At 45.7% G+C, this 12688-nt stretch overlaps 2 protein-coding genes across 5 annotated transcripts in view; one reads left to right on the top strand and one right to left on the bottom strand.

The window, feature by feature from the left end:
• LOC138767691 (complement decay-accelerating factor transmembrane isoform-like) overlaps positions 1 to 12688 on the top strand; it is a 176460-nt gene that overhangs the window by 132895 nt on the left and 30877 nt on the right. The gene's annotated exons all lie outside the window — the stretch shown is intronic.
• Positions 1 to 12688, bottom strand: part of LOC138768109 (membrane cofactor protein-like) — a 41298-nt gene that overhangs the window by 25959 nt on the left and 2651 nt on the right. For both annotated transcript variants that reach the window (XM_069946166.1, XM_069946165.1), the window contains exons 3-7: positions 8882 to 9001; positions 8023 to 8214; positions 3875 to 3971; positions 2711 to 2790; positions 1828 to 2010 (exon numbers count right to left, since the gene is read on the bottom strand). In XM_069946166.1, the coding sequence (XP_069802267.1) occupies positions 1828 to 2010; positions 2711 to 2790; positions 3875 to 3971; positions 8023 to 8214; positions 8882 to 9001 (672 nt within the window). The remainder of the gene's footprint in view (positions 1 to 1827; positions 2011 to 2710; positions 2791 to 3874; positions 3972 to 8022; positions 8215 to 8881; positions 9002 to 12688) is intronic.

Here is a 12688-nt window from a genome sequence, read left to right as displayed (position 1 = left end):
GGGGGGTCATACATCTCATCAGGAGCATGCCCGGGCCTTGTAGGGAGGTAATACAGACACCTCATCAGGAGCATGCCCAGGCCTTGTAGGGAGGTCATACAGACACCTCATCAGGAGCATGCCCAGGCCTTGTAGGGAGGTTATACAGACACCTCATCAGGAGCATGCTCAGGCCTTGTAGGGAGGTCATACAGACACCTCATCAGGAGCATGCCCAGGCCTTGTAGGGAGGTCATACAGACACCTCATCAGGAGCATGCCCGGGCCTTGTAGGGAGGTCATACAGCCACCTCATCAGGAGCATGCCCGGGCCTTGTAGGGTGGTCACACAGCCTCATCATCAGGAGCATGCTTGGGCCTTGTAGGGAGGTCATACACCTCATCAGGAGCATGCCCAGGCCTTGTAGGGAGGTCATACAGACACCTCATCAGGAGCATGCCCGGGCCTTGTAGGGAGGTCATACAGACACTTCATCAGGAGCATGCCCGGGCCTTGTAGGGAGGTCATACAGACACCTCATCAGGAGCTTGCTCAGGCCTTCTAGGGAGGTCATACAGACACCTCATCAGTAGCATGCCCGGGCCTTGTAGGGAGGTCATACAGACACCTCATCAGGAGCATGCCCGGGCCTTGTAGGGAGGTCATACAGCTACCTCATCAGGAGCATGCCCGGGCCTTGTAGGGAGGTCATACAGACACCTCATCAGGAGCATGCCCGGGCCTTTAATGGAGGTCATACAGACACCTCATCAGGAGCATGCCCAGGCCTTGTAGGGAGGTCATACAGCCACCTCATCAGGAGCATGCCTGTGTCTTGTAGGGAGGTCATACAGACACCTCATCAGGAGCATGCCCGGGCCTTGTAGGGAGGTCATACAGACACCTCATCAGGAGCATGCCCAGGCCTTGTAGGGAGGTCATACAGACACCTCATCAGGAGCATGCCCGGGCCTTGTAGGGAGGTCATACAGACACCTCATCAGGAGCATGCCCGGGCCTTGTAGGGAGGTCATACAGGCACATGGAGGCCACACACAATACTCAGCCTTAGTGTGACATGTTTTAAGGACATTACAGCAAAGATGGATCAGCCTGGAGGGAGGATTTTCCACTGTAATTTTGGCTGAGACTCCAAATCCAGGCTGCCATTGGGTAATAAATGGGATTTCCATTGATGATGTGTGTGTGATTTTGTTGTCAGTACATTCAACTTTGTACAGAACAAAGTATTCACTGAGAATATTAAAATTTTTCGGATCTAGGAGGGGTTATGCCTGTGTTCCCTTTATTTATATCGTATATATCGTTAGCGAAATATCGTTCAGCCGAAATATTTAATACATTATCACATAGCCATGTATCACTATTACACGTAGCGATGCGCGGTCGGCCGATGACTTTAGGTCTGGACCTAAAGAAGTGATCAGCCGGTGATCGTTTTATCGGCTGATCGTTATCTCTATTACACAGAGCGATAATCGGCTGAATCTGGACAATTTTTGCCCCCTGTAATAGGGCCCTTAGACTGGCCAACATCAAACTCGGTAACTGCAACGTTGCAAACAATCATCATGTATAATGTCCCAAACACTCTTCTGTATCATGCTAACCAGGTTGGCCATTACCATAGCTGAACTCTGAATTAAAAGTTAATTTCTAGAATTTTAGCGTTCTGAATTTAGCGAAACATCTGAAAATTTCTAATTCATTCTAAAAAGTCATAAGAAATGAAAACTCCATTTTAGATCTATCTTTTGTGTGTTTTTCATAGAATGCTAAAAAAAATGTCTATGTCAACGTCTATTGTAATATCCTAGAATGCTTACCTATGCACTTGGGAGGTTTAGAACTCCATGTTCCATTGTGTGTGCAGGAAGCATAGGTCTCACCATATAGGACAGACTTGGGGCTGTTGCATTGATAGTGAATAGTATCCATGAAATTATATTCTTCCATTTCTGGGAAATAATTCCCCTCGGGAAATGGTTCAGGTTCAGGGCAAACAACAACTGAAAAGAGAAACATCAATAAATAAATAAATATATAAAAATGACTTCAATATTATTATTCCTATATGTACAGTACTGTATATACTATATGTACAATGTACCCTACATGCATAGCCTCTATGTACAGTATATCCCATATGTATATCCTATATGTTCAATATATCCTGTATGCATATCCTGTATGTACAGTATATTATATATGCATATCCTATATGTATATCCTATATGTATATCCTATATGCATATCCTATATGTATATCCTATATGTACAATATGTCCTATATGTATGTTCTATATGTACATTATATCCTATAAGTACAATATATCCTATTTGTGTTCCTATATGTACAGTATATCCTATATACATATCTGATGTGTACAGCATATCCTATATGTATATCCTATATGTTCAATATATCCTATATGCATATCCTATATGTACAGTATATTATATATGCATATCCTATATGTACAGTATATCCTATATGCATATCCTATTATATCCTATATGTACATTATATCCTCTATGTATGTTCTATATGTACAGTATATCCTATATGTATGTTCTATATGTACAGTATATCCTATATGTATGTCCTATCTGCATATCTGTGCTGTCAGTTTCCCATCTATCTGGGTTACATATATTTACTCTTCTCACATCTCAATAATCAGTTAATTTATTTTACGGTAAAATTACCTTCACATACAGGAAGAGCATTGCTCCAAGTCCCATCCGCTTGACAAATTCTGTAATTTCTACTTGATATCATTTTGTATCTTAAAAAAAAAAAATAATAATAGCAGATTGCATGTAATCTTATATAAATAAAGAATAATCATTGTATAACGCAAAATTATATTTTTCTCTACATTTCCCCCAAACCATTATCCAGACTATAGGTGGTGTCTAGACGTCCATAACAACCAATGAGATTACACATTATTTATTCTACGATAAATACGAAAAGAAATTATGGTATTTAAGAAAAAAAATAATGTTTAGCCCGGTCCAGGCTAAATCCGTAGCGCACAGCTTGACACACAGTTAGGACTTTCCCCGTCTTTATGGATAGTGATGTCCTATTGTATAGAGTATAAATACAGGGACTGTGAAATCCCCATTGAATTTGCTTTCTATGGAACCACCAAAGATGGACAAAGGCGGCTTCGGCTATCTTCGGTGGCTCTTTAGAGAATACATGGAGCGGTGGTGTGAATATGCGACCTGCTGCTCAGAGTCACTGTTCTCAAGCATTGTAGGGGTCCCAGCAGTTATCCCTATCCTATGAATACTGTGGATTGGGTGTAGTGTCCCGGTAAGGGTGGTCCACTAAGTTTTATGCCACCTGGGTAAAGTATCTCACAAAGGTATCGCACAAAGGGGATGAAGGTGTTATTCATGGTTTCCCCACTAGATGTCTCACTTTTCCTTAATACTATAAGCACAGCTGAAGCTAGTGGGTTAAGTGTTGTACTGTTTGTTCACTGTTCTGTCCAATCACAGGTGCAGGTGCCTCCCAGCCAACTACACTTCTTTCCTCTCCTTTCTTCTCGGCCAGCCTCTGTGACATACTGGTAGTCTATGGGAGGCTCGCGCGCCTCCTCTCTCTCCACACGGAAAAATGGACATGTCAATTCTTCAGCACAGAAAGAGAAGGTGCGCGAGCCTCCCATAGACTACCAGTATGTCACGGAGGCTGGCGGGATTCTGTTGCAGAATTCCACCAGTTTTACTCTGTGTGAACTGAGCCTTTCTGGTGAATTTTTATAGTGTTGTTGTGATAGGTTTCATAGCAACACAATGAAAAAGCAAATGTTAGATAACAAGAAACCCAAGAAGCTATCCCTGCTCCATACTTACCCCTCATTACAATAGTATGTTACTTTACTACCAAATAAGAAATTTGATGTCTCAAAATTTCCATTTTCTATATCACCAGGATGTCCGCACGATCTCTCTGTGAATAAGAAACCGTAAATTATATAATCTGTTTATGCTTGTACAGAAATATGGTAACATTCAGATATAATGACGCACAGGAGAAAGCAAAGGTGCTGGATTGTGTTACGGGAACCTGTCAAAATGTTCAGGGTCAGCAACGTTATCCAAAACCCAATGCCCAGTGTTTGATTCCCTGTGACTGCAGAAGTTAGACTCCACCCAGTGGCATACCTACCATAGAGGCAGGCCAGGCAGCTGGGGCCCAGGGGCCCAGGGGCCCAGGGGATGTCCCTCTGCTTAACTCCTTATGTACTGCAATGTGTAAGTGACCCAAAGTTCACTTACATACTGCAACACAAAAAAAGGGTTAAAAAGCAGAAGACAAGGAGATCTCTGCTTCACTGCTATGATAACCCCTGATCTTTGTTCTTCGAGTTTCATGCAGAAGCCAGGGGTTATCAGTGCATGAGCAGCGTAGCAGAGATCTAATTTGTCTTCTGCTTTTTAACCCTTTTTAGTGTTGCAGCAGTACAAGGGGTTAATCAGATAATCAGGCAATCTCCTCCTGCACGTATGTATTTAACCATAACGGCTAATGGGCCCTCTTAGTTAAACACAGTGGACAGACAGAGCAAGCAGCCATTGGCTCTCTGCTCTGCCAGTCATTCTTGTGGCCACAAGAGATTCTATTTTGGCTACGAGTCTATATACTCGGGTCACCCTAGGGAATCCAGGAAGACATGGACATAGCCTGTACATAGGCCACAGGCTGTATCCATTTTTTCCTGGCGGCCTTAGGGCGGCATCCAACTTCTGCAGCTGCAGGAAATCAAGTGAGGAGCATTCAGGTTCAGGCAACGTTGCTGACCGTGAACATTTTAGCAGGAGTCGACTCCTGCAGCCCATGAAACGTTCCCTGGATGGATCCACTAGTAGTTGTCTCCGACTGATGGGCAGTACTGAGAGCAGCTCCCTGATTTCCTTCCATCACCATGTGCTACTATCTATACACACCTAATATTCAGCAACCAATCACAAGGTGGCTCAGGGCGGACGGTTAACCGGAGGGTCACATCCATTTAAATTGTTGAAAAAGCAAATATCTATTAAATTGTATTTATGTTGAGGTGTCTGTGGCTAAGTAGATACTACGGGTTTTTGCAGCCATCCAAAAGACGTCCGATATTTGCCGATGAAGGCCATCTATAATTATCATGGATACAGAAACTTCTTTTTTGATGGCTGTCGGCAATGGCAGCTGCAAAATCTTGTAGTGTGAATTTAGCTAATGGTGGATAAACTGCCCAGGGACTAACATTACAGGGAAGAGGTTCTGGGCCGTGCATCCAGTGAGTATATAGCCCTGAGTAAGTGTAACTACAGAGCAGAAAAGAAATGAGCAGCTATGTAATACCTAAAAAATAAGACATCCTCCTAAACTAAGAGGCCCCAGCTAGCCTAACATCTATGCAAAACAGGAGTCCGTGGAGCCTCGGTTGCGAGTCTCAAAACACGGGATAGCCAGATGTCTCTGCCACGGGGTGCCTCCATGATGGGGACACCACCCTGATAAATAGCCCCTTAAGTCCCACACAGTTGCAAGTATTGGAACATAAATAGGGAGACAACAGGGTGGCCCCTTTTTTTTTTTTTTTTTCCAAAAAGGGGCCACCCTGTTGTTTCCCTATTTATGTTCCAATACTTGCAACTGTGTGGGACTTAAGGGGCTATTTATCAGGGTGGTGTGGTGCTCTCCCCATCATGGAGGCACCCCGTGGCAACAGGCTAGAGATATCTGGCTATTCCCGTGTTTTGAGACTCGCAACCGAGGCTCCACGGACTCCTGTTTTGCATATTTATATTTTTGGGGGCATTAGTGGAGACTCTTGATTGAGTACTTCATTGGAATTTTTTTTACTGTTCTCCTTGAGTTCAGTGATAACTGTGTTTTGTTAGCCTAATATCTAGCCTAAAATAAGGCCCTTGATGCACGCCCACCCAAAACTAAGGCCCCTCCTGAAAGTAAGGCCGCTAACCACCCACCCGACCCAGCCCTTCCCCCACTCACTTAATCCACTTGTGGACCCTGACAGCCGGCGCCACAGGCACACTGTTCCATGGCCCCCTAGTCCATCCGCACATCCTGCTGCAAGTCCCAACGTCCCGACTAATGCTTCTGTTCTCCTGGTCCTTTAGGATGTTGGTATGTCAGTGGGGTGCCGAGGGGAGACTGCCAAAGGGGTAGAGAGCCAAGGGAGGAGGCCAGGGGAGAGAGCCACCGGGGGAGAGAGCGAGGGGGAGGCTGCTGGGAAAGAGAGCTGAGGGAGGAGGCCAGGGGGAGAGCCACCAGGGGAAAGAGCCGCAGAGGGGGAAGAGCCAAGGGTGGAGAGAGCCGAAGGGGAAGAGCCAAAGGGGGAGGCAAGGGGGGAGAGAGCCGAGGGGGAAGAGCCAAGGGGGGAGGCAAGGGGGGAGAGAGCCGAGGGGGAAGAGCCAAGGGGGGAGGCAAGGGGGGAGAGAGCCAAGGGGGAAAAGGCAAGGGGGGAGAGAGCTGAGGGGGAAAAGGCAAGGGGGGAGAGAGCCGAGGGGGAAGAGCCAAGGGGGGAGGCAAGGGGGGAGAGAGCCGAAGGGGAAGAGCCAAGGGGGGAGGCAAGGGGGGAGAGAGCCGAAGGGGAAGAGCCAAGGGGGGAGGCAAGGGGGGAGAGAGCCGAGGGGGAAGAGCCAAGGGGGGAGCCAAGAGGGGGGGGGGGCGAGGGGGAAGAGCCAAGGGGGGAGGCAAGTGGGTAGAGAGCCGAGGGGGAAGAGCCAAGGGGGGTGGCAAGGGGGGAGAGAGCCAAGGGGGAAAAGCCAAGGGGGGAGGCAAGGGGGGAGAGAGCCGAGGGGGAAGAGCCAAGGGGGGAGGCAAGGGGGGAGAGAGCCGAGGGGGAAGAGCCAAGGGGGGAGGCAAGGGGGGAGAGAGCCGAGGGGGAAGAGCCAAGGGGGGAGGCAAGGGGGGAGAGAGCCGAGGGGGAAGAGCCAAGGGGGGAGAGAGCCGAGGGGGAAGAGCCAAGGGGGGAGGCAAGGGGGGAGAGAACCGAGGGTAAAGAGGCAAGGGAGGAGAGAGCCGAGGGGGAAGAGGCAAGGGGGGAGGCAAGGGGGACAGAAGTAAGACAGCCCCCACAAATAAGCAGAATAGTGGGGTGTCAAATCTCCGCAGTTGGCAGCGGTGGATGTAGATGAAACCTTGGCAGGCGCTGGCCAACAGTAGATATAAGACAAAGTCCAAAGGTACAACTAAAAACACATTTATTTGTCTTAAGGGACAATGCTTTTCAGGGTACAGGGGACCCCTTTCTCAAGTCAGGAAGACATCCCCCACAAATAAGACATAGGGGGAAATGTATCAAGGGTTTTGCTCCTATTAGGTAAATAATTTTTCACCCGTTTTTGGTCTAAGTTCTATTTATGAACCAGTATTCGACGGGGAAATATTTTTTTAGATGTGACTTTTTTTTTAATCTGCCTGTTTTGAGTGTTCACCCAAAAGTTCCCATAATCCCGGATTAGCGCCCAATTTATCATTTGCGACTTGAAAAGTCGCACAAACAGGTGCAGGCCGACGTCTGGTCAGTACCAGGGGGATATAATTGTGCAATTTTTGCATTTTTGCGACTTTTTACTTAGATACATTTACTATGGCAGTGCTACATTTTTTTAATGAATCAGTCACAAAATATTGGAACAAAATAGAAACCAATATCTATTAGAATACATTAAATGTCCCCCATAGTGCCTCTTTGGGAGGAAAAATTAATAAAAGACACTGTCTTGTTTTCAGGGAAACACGGTAGAATTAAAATTACAGCAAAATACCCGATAAAAGTGTATATAACGAAAACAATCTAAGGTTTATGAAGCAGTATATAGATACAAAGCTAATGTTTATAAAGCAGTATATAGATACAAAGCTAATGTTTATAAAGCAGTATATACAGTAGATACAAAGCTAATGTTTATTAAGCAGTATATAGATACAAAACTAATGTTTATTAAGCAGTATATACAGTAGATACAAAGCTAATGTTTCCTACCTGTGCAAAATTTGGCAGGTGTGGTCCACCGGGAATTCCTCATACAGGTGATAGTGTTTCTAGTTCCCAGAACATGAATAAACCCGGGCCGACAGCTGTATTGCACAGTATCATCTGTTTTAAATGTTTCCTTATTGATAAATTCTTCTTTCATTGACCCGTAAGAGATGGGTGGAGGCCGGCCACAATCACCTGCATAGAAAGAGAAGAAAAATGACAAATATATTGTACAGAAATGTTGAACAGTATTTACACATTTCACATTATTATTTTTGAAGAGTGTAAAAACGATAATTGCACGTCAAAACAGTTTTAATTTCAAATATAGTTCTTTAATTAGGTACTCTTTGATAAAAAAAAAATATTTTTCTATCAAATCAACTGGTTTCGGAAAGTTATACAGATTTGTAATTTACTTCTATTTAAAAATCTTTAGTCTCATACTTATCAGCTGCTGTATGTCCTGCAGGAAGTTTTGTATTCTCTGCAGTCTGACACAGTGCTCTCTGCTGCCACCTCTGTCCATGTCAGGAACTGTCCAGAGCAGCAGCAAATCCCCATAGAAAACCTCTCCTGCTCTGGACAGTTCCCGACATGGACAGAGGTGGCAGCAGAGAGCACTGTGTCAGACTGGAAAGAATACACCACTTCCTGCAGGACATACAGCAGCTGATAAGTACTGGAAGACTGGAGATTTTTTTTTTAATAGAAGTAATTTACAGATCTATATAACTTTCTGAAACCAGTTGATTTGAATGGAAGATTTCCACCAGAGTACCTCTTTAAAGTGGTCTCCCCTACTTTCTTAACTAAAAATTAGGTATAAATACAACTGATAAATACTATATGAAAAACTTACAGTAAGCAGATGCTATGAAGCAGAAGATTAAAGCCAACGCCAGCAATGGGCGAGTAGATATCACATGATCCATCGTATTACCAGATCCAAGATAATCAGATTTCCCAGCACAGTCCAAACCTGAAAGATAATGTGACATACACTGTGGCGTATTAGGCTTCCTTGTATACAGATTAACAATGATGCAAACAACCTCCAACTCCAGACTACACGGATTATGGGGCGCAGGTCCAACTTGAGATCGAGGCACAGTGAGTAATAAAAATATATTTTATTGTGGAGACTCAACGCGTTTCGGAACCGCACCGGTTCCTTTCTCAAGAGTCATGACTCTTGAGAAAGGAACCGGTGCGGTTCCGAAACGCGTTGAGTCTCCACAATAAAATATATTTTTATTACTCACTGTGCCTCGATCTCAAGTTGGACCTGCGCCCCATAATCCGTGTAGTCTAGAGTTGGAGGTTGTTTGCATCATTGTTTCCTGTTGGATATCGGGAGTTGCTGCGGTCCTTGATATATACGCTGCAGAGTGTTGTGCCTCCCTTTGCACAACCACATCAGGTGAGGGTTGCCGTGCACCCCTATCCCTTTTTCACCTTGCCCTTCTGATCCTCGCCATGGAGCGCTGTCGCCCTTTGTTTTTTCTATTGTATACAGATTGGCATCTGTTGGCATCCATAACACAATGCTGATATTTAGATGAATAAAGGGTAGAATGTTCTATTATACCGTGTACATACTTTGCACTATTCATATACCATTCCCATCTGACTACTGCAGCTATGGCACACTAGGCTCATAGACCTGGGTGGCAGCAGTTGGAAGGCAGATCTGTTTTTCAGACTTGGCCTTTGGAACTGGGAAGTTTGGGATGATAATCATTATTAGCGGCCGTCTATACAATCTGACGGGCCCCTTTGTCTGATATGTTCCCGAAATGAGAACATAGCTTTAGGGTCCCATTACATGGGCCGACTATGACAATCGTTGCCTCTATTACACAGAGCAATAACCGGCCGATTCGGGGTTATAGGGCCCTTAGAGTCCTATTAGACGGCCCAATCAATAATGTAAATGAGCCCCAATTTGCTGGATTGTTTACTGAGCCTATTACACTTAACTGTTCATTCATTACCTCTCCCCGCTCCCGTTCTCCTCCTGCCTTCTGCTCTCTTATAATCCGGCCAGTGATTGGCTGAGCTCAGAGAAGCTACAGCCACGGTGTCGGGAAGAAACCAGAAGGCGGGAGGAGACCGGGAGAGTGGAGAGGTAATGTATGTACAGTTTATTTATTTGTTAGCTGTCGGCCGTGCATCACTATTACATGTAGCTATTACACGTAGCCATGTGCAGGCAGCGGCTGATAAGTCTAGGTCTGGGCCTGAAGAAACAGTCAGCTGATGATCGTTGTCTCTATTACACGATAATCGGCTGAATCGGCTGATTAGTGCTCCATGAAGTATGGCCCTTAGGATTTTTCTCATTGACAAATTCAATGGTGGAAACTTCTTAAAGGAGAACTTAAAAGTAAAATCAATTTTTTTATATTTTATTACATAAGAAAAGTTAGACAGATTCCTAATATACACTAATTATGGAAAAAGGAGGGGAAGATTTATCAAAGGGTGTAAAATTTGCGTGGGAAAAACCCACGGCAATTTTTATAGCACGTTAAAGGAGAAGTCCGGCGAAATTTTTATTAAAGTATTGTTTTGCCCCTCAAAAGTTATACAAATTACCAATATACACTTATTATGGGAAGCCGTGCGGGCTGTGGCTGCTGGAGAGGATGATGGCAGGGGGACACTGAGGGACACAGGGCACTGGAGGGACACTGAGCACCCCTCTGCCCTCATCCTCTCCAGCAGCCACAGCCTGCACAGCTCTGGGAGTCTGGTTGTGACATCACCATGTTATCCAGGAAGTGACATCGCCATGTTATCCAGGAAGTGACATCACCATGTTATCCAGGAAGTGACGTCACCATGTAATCCAGGAAGTGACAACACCATGTTATCCAGGAAGTGACAACACCATGTTATCCAGGAAGTGACAACACCATGTTATCCAGGAAGTGACAACACCATGTTATCCAGGAAGTGACATCACCATGTTATCCAGGAAGTGACATCACCATGTTATCCAGGAAGTGATGATAACATGGGCCTTGAAGCAGTAGTGAGTGCAGGGAAAAAAGCCCTTTATAAGCATTTCCCGTAATAAGTGTAAGGTTATTACCAATGATGATACAGATCCAGATGATTGGTAACTGCACACCTCTTACAAGGTAGGTGCTCTGTGGAACTAGTCATCAATGTATAGGAAAAAACACGACTCTAATAGCAAGTTAAATGAAAATTTATTACAAAGTAAGTATGTTACGTTCCTTACTTCCACCCAGAACTTATAACGGATAGACACAATAATAGTAGAGGGCAACATTTCGGTCCTCCCAAACTTTTTGCCAGCCATAAGTCTCTGTATGATGAATGTGAATCCCCCGGATGTGGTGGAGTGTGCCGCACTCTATACTTTATCATTTCTGGTTGGAGCTAAGGAACATAACATACATAACATACTTACTTTGTAATAGACTTTCACTTAACTTGCTCTAAGGGTCCTATTACATGGCCGGACCGTGACAATAAATAGTAAACAAGCTATTACACGAGCCGATTATCGGGCAGCAAGGGCTGCACGAACATTGTTAGCGATGTCCGTGCAGCCCTTGCATTTAGTGTAAAATAATAAATATTAACTCACCTCACTCGCATTTAGAGCGATAATTTGCCTGATCCCGCCGATTATTGCTCCGTGTAATAGGGCTCTAAGAGTGCCGTGGTTTTTCCCATACATCGATGACTGGTTTCACAGAGTCATGAAGCCGCTTCAACTTTTCCGGGTACATTTGTGTGTAGGAATCCATGACACAAAATATGCAAGGTGATCCCTCACCACCCCAACATTTCGGCCAAACGGCCTAGACCACAGCATATAATAAAGGAACTGAATGTGCTGACATTTAGGTATGAGAAGGGGAACAGAAAAAGGAGGGGGGAGGGAGGGAAGGAAGATGGAGGAGGGGAGGAGGGGAGGGAGAGACACAGACAGAGAGGAGGTGGAGGAGAGGAAAAAATGGGGGAGGAAGGGAAGATGGGGGAGGGGAGGAGGGGGAGGGAGAGACACAGACAGAGAGGAGGTGGAGGAGAGGAAAAAATGGGGGAGGAAGGGAAGATGGGGGAGGGGAGGAGGGGAGGAGGGGGAGGGAGAGACACAGAAGTAGAGGAGGGGAGGAAAAATGGGAGGAGGGAGGAAAGATGGAAGTGGGGCAAAGGAGAGACACAGACAGAGAGGAGGCGGAGGAGAGGAAAAAATGGGGGAGGAAGGGAAGATGGGGGAGGGGAGGAGGGGGAGGGAGAGACACAGACAGAGAGGAGGCGGAGGAGAGGAAAAAATGGGGGAGGAAGGGAAGATGGGGGAGGGGAGGAGGGGAGGAGGGGGAGGGAGAGAAACAGAAGTAGAGGAGGGGAGGAAAAATGGGAGGAGGGAGGAAAGATGGAAGTGGGGCAAAGGAGAGACACAGACAGAGAGGAGGCGGAGGAGAGGAAAAAATGGGGGAGGAAGGGAAGATGGGGGAGGGGAGGAGGGGGAGGGAGAGATACAGACAGAGAGGAGGCGGAGGAGAGGAAAAAATAGGGGAGGAAGGGAAGATGGGGGAGGGGAGGAGGGGGAGGGAGAGACACAGAAGTAGAGGAGGAGGAGGGGAGGAGAAATGGGAGGAGGGAGGAAAGATGGAGGTGGGGCAAG

The sequence above is a fragment of the Dendropsophus ebraccatus genome, chromosome 11, assembly GCF_027789765.1.
Source record: "Dendropsophus ebraccatus isolate aDenEbr1 chromosome 11, aDenEbr1.pat, whole genome shotgun sequence".
Lineage (NCBI taxonomy): Eukaryota > Metazoa > Chordata > Amphibia > Anura > Hylidae > Dendropsophus > Dendropsophus ebraccatus.
Note: the sequence above shows the minus strand (reverse complement) of the source record. Positions and strands in the feature narration are given on the sequence as shown.